Genomic DNA, 3,452 nt, shown 5'->3' with positions numbered 1-3,452 from the left:
ACTACTTACTTATATCCCTGTGTAACCATCCTACTGAGAAGACTACTTACTTATATCCCTGTGTAACCATCCTACTGAGAAGACTATTGACTTATATCCCTGTGTAACCATCCTAAGTAACAATAACGGTTTAAACAGACTAAAACTTAATACATGCTAAAGACAGGATGACTGTTTAAACTGATAATAAAACTTAATACATATCGAAGACAGGATGACAATATGAACCGAGAAAAAAACAAAAAACATTATACATATCGAAGACAGGATAACGGTTTAAACAAAAAATATAACTTCATACATATCGAAGACAAGATGACGATTTGAACTGATAATAAACTTCATATGTATTGAAGACAGGATGATGGTTTAAACTTAAAATAAGACTTGGTACATATTGAAGACACGATAACTGTTTAAAATGAAAAAAGCATTATACATATCGAAAATAGGATGACGGATTAAGTGAAAATAAAACTTTATACATAATGAAGTCAGGGTAAGATCTTCATGAGAACATAAAACCGTATATTAGTTTTGGAATTATTTTAAACTGTCAGACGGTAAATTTAATCACTGAACCGGATTTTAAATCCCTAAATATAACTTTAAGTACTTCCACTTTCAACACGAACGTTACTAGTCTCTTCTTTGAATTACAAAGTAGGTCGAATTATGTCTCTAAAAAAAAATCTTACCCATAAATGGCGTCTTTGTCCCGATTGTGAACGCAGGTCACATGATCGGCTACGGGATGATACTGACGTATGTGGGAACCGTGAGTTAGGTCGGATATTTGTCGATGGCCATGGGTTTGGTAAAGAGGTGCTGGTCGGTCTATCGGACCAAAATGTGAGATATCTTCATCGTATTGCATGGTGGTCTCTTACCTTAACTACCACACAACTTTAACGTACGATAAGCCTATCAGTTCACACTTGATTTGTTACACACCCTGAGTGTATCTATATATAAACATATAAGGTAACACTAAAGTCAGATATTGTCTATGGTTCAAGACCCCATAACAGCTTCGGGACCCGTTACACTTAGCAGCTCTTAAAAGTTAAAGTCGAACTTGTCAATCAGATGCCTGTTATAATAAACATTGGTCGTTGTGTGGCCTCGCGGCATGCTCCTTCAGCTTCAACGAGGGTAACCCATCTTTCCTACGCTGGAATAAAACCCCACTTCTCTAGCCGTCAACCAATTGGTAAAATAACGTACCATAACACGCGCATCTTCTGCTCGCGCTGTGATGAGCGCTTCTCGGTTGCTTCCATTAATGTTCAGGGAAGGATGGGAAAAAAAAGAGAGGGGGTAGTTTGTTTCTAAGAATTTCAGTTCTCAAATAACATGAAATGATATACTTACTTTGCCCGAAACAAATGTTAGTCTACGGAAGAGTTGTTGAATTCTGGAAAACCATTTGTATAATATGAAAAAAAAAACAATATGTACCTATAGGTGAGATCAGGTGGCCAAGTATTCTGGCCACGGAAGGGTTAGGCTACTCTTAAAGAACAACCAATCAGAATAAAAGCAGAAACAATGTTAAACAGCGGTTGTGATTTAAACAAAACTTTCTTGCTACTAAACAATATTTGATGATTTGGATAAAAACTTCTTGGTACTAAACAATATTTGGTAATTTCGATAAAAACTTCTTGGTACTAAACAATATTTGGTAATTTGGATAAAACTTATTGGTACTAAACAATATTTGGTAATTTCGATAAAACTTTCTTGGTACTAAACAATATTTGGTAATGTTACGTCTCCAGTCGTTAGTTAATTTTCCGTAACTTCGTTCCCACGAAACTTTAGCGACACAAGTCCTTTCTTAAATAAAACTGGTTTATTCTTTTCGAATACAACTTTACGATACACTTAATTTCAAAAGTCGCGCTATAACAACGAACTTCTCACGTGCACAGTTCAATTACACACTCTCTGATTGCAGTTCAATTACTCATTACTTGCACTCTGTCCGGTCACGTTGTGACCATCTTATATATACCAGCCTACCCCCAATCTAGTAATCTCCCGACAATTCACGAAGGTTCGAGAAGGAAGTGGCGTGATACTAGTCACGTGACCTCGCTGACGCAACACTGCCCCTCCTTAATATTGTTCGTCCTGAACATTAGCCACTTACATTAAACCAATAACAATTAACAATAACTTAATAAATGTACAGAATTACAAACACAAAATTACAATTCAACAAAGTCTCTTAATTTTACGGGAAGTATCTTCTTCCGTAATGGTCTCTGTCTCGTCGGCTTCTGCTTCATATGGGGTTCATGTGCTTCATCAGGAAATGTTCTATCGTCGATAACAGTCACATCAATGGTAGTAACTTCATCAAGAGCTTCACTGTTTCCCTTCTCAAAACTGAGTAGAGTTTCTTCTCCGAGGGTGGCCTTTTCAGGTGGCACGTATTCAGCAGCATCATTTGTTCTGTTGTTCACTTCATCCCAACTGAAATGTCCTGGACCGTGATAACGCCAAAGCCTGTTCGCATGCACCACTTTTGGCTTAACTCGCCGACCACATTTTACCCGGAAAGTCACGTCTGAGAGGCGATCCACTATGTCATATGGGCCTTCCCATGAAGAAGACAACTTAGGAGACTTCCCTTTGGTCTTCCTGGGATTATACAACCATACTTTGTCTCCAGGTACAAATCTGACTTCATTAGATCTCTTATCATAAGTTAACTTCATCGAATCAGCAGACGTTTTCAAGTTTGAACGCACTTGATGGTGAATATAATCCATCCTTTCCGATAACACTTTCACAAACTCTGACACATTCTCAGGCAACTCTTTATAAGGTGGGCGTTCTATTAGCAGATCCACTGGCAACCGAAGTTCCCGACCAAACATCAACTTTGCTGGAGTGTATCCAATGATTTCATGCTCTGCTGTCCTATAGGCGATCAACAGTGGAGGGAGTAAGACATCCCAGTCATCTTGACGGCTATTACAAAACTTTGCCAATTCCTGTCCCAGTGTCCAGTTGGACTTTTCTACCATCCCATCAGACTGTGGGTGAAGTGGCATTGTCCTGGTCTTTCGGATGCCAAACAACTTGCAGCATTCTTGGAACACAGCTGATTTAAATTTACGGCCTTGATCTAAATGCAGTTCATATGGCATACCAAATCTGAAGAAGAAGTCACTAATAGCCGAAGCTACAGTTGTAGCTTCCTGATTTGGTATTGCATATGCCTCAGGCCACTTGGTGAAATAATCCATCACCACACAAATGTACTTGTTTCCAGCACGACTTTGGAGCAGGGGACCAGCAATGTCGACGGCTACTCTTTCCATTGGTGCGCCGACTTGATATAACTTCATTGGCGCACGTCCCTTATGCTTGGGTCCCATTTTAGCACAACATGTACCTATCAGTAAAATCTGTGTCGTAGGTGACTCAATGTTTTC

At 39.0% G+C, this 3,452-nt stretch overlaps 1 protein-coding gene across 1 annotated transcript in view; it reads right to left on the bottom strand.

The window, feature by feature from the left end:
- LOC106474058 (homeobox protein Meis1-like) overlaps window positions 1–1,233 on the bottom strand; it is a gene marked incomplete at its 3' end in the record, with an annotated part of 5,021 nt that extends 3,788 nt beyond the window's left edge. The window contains exon 1 of the mRNA XM_013934744.2: window positions 699–1,233. Within this exon, the coding sequence (XP_013790198.2) occupies window positions 699–877 (179 nt within the window). The remainder of the gene's footprint in view (window positions 1–698) is intronic.
- Between the last annotated feature and the right edge of the window lie 2,219 nt (window positions 1,234–3,452).

This window comes from Limulus polyphemus, unplaced genomic scaffold, assembly GCF_000517525.1.
Source record: "Limulus polyphemus unplaced genomic scaffold, Limulus_polyphemus-2.1.2 Scaffold6773, whole genome shotgun sequence".
Classification (NCBI taxonomy): Eukaryota; Metazoa; Arthropoda; class Merostomata; order Xiphosura; family Limulidae; genus Limulus; species Limulus polyphemus.
The sequence above is the reverse complement of the archived record's forward strand: the minus strand, read 5'-3'. Positions and strand labels throughout refer to the sequence as shown.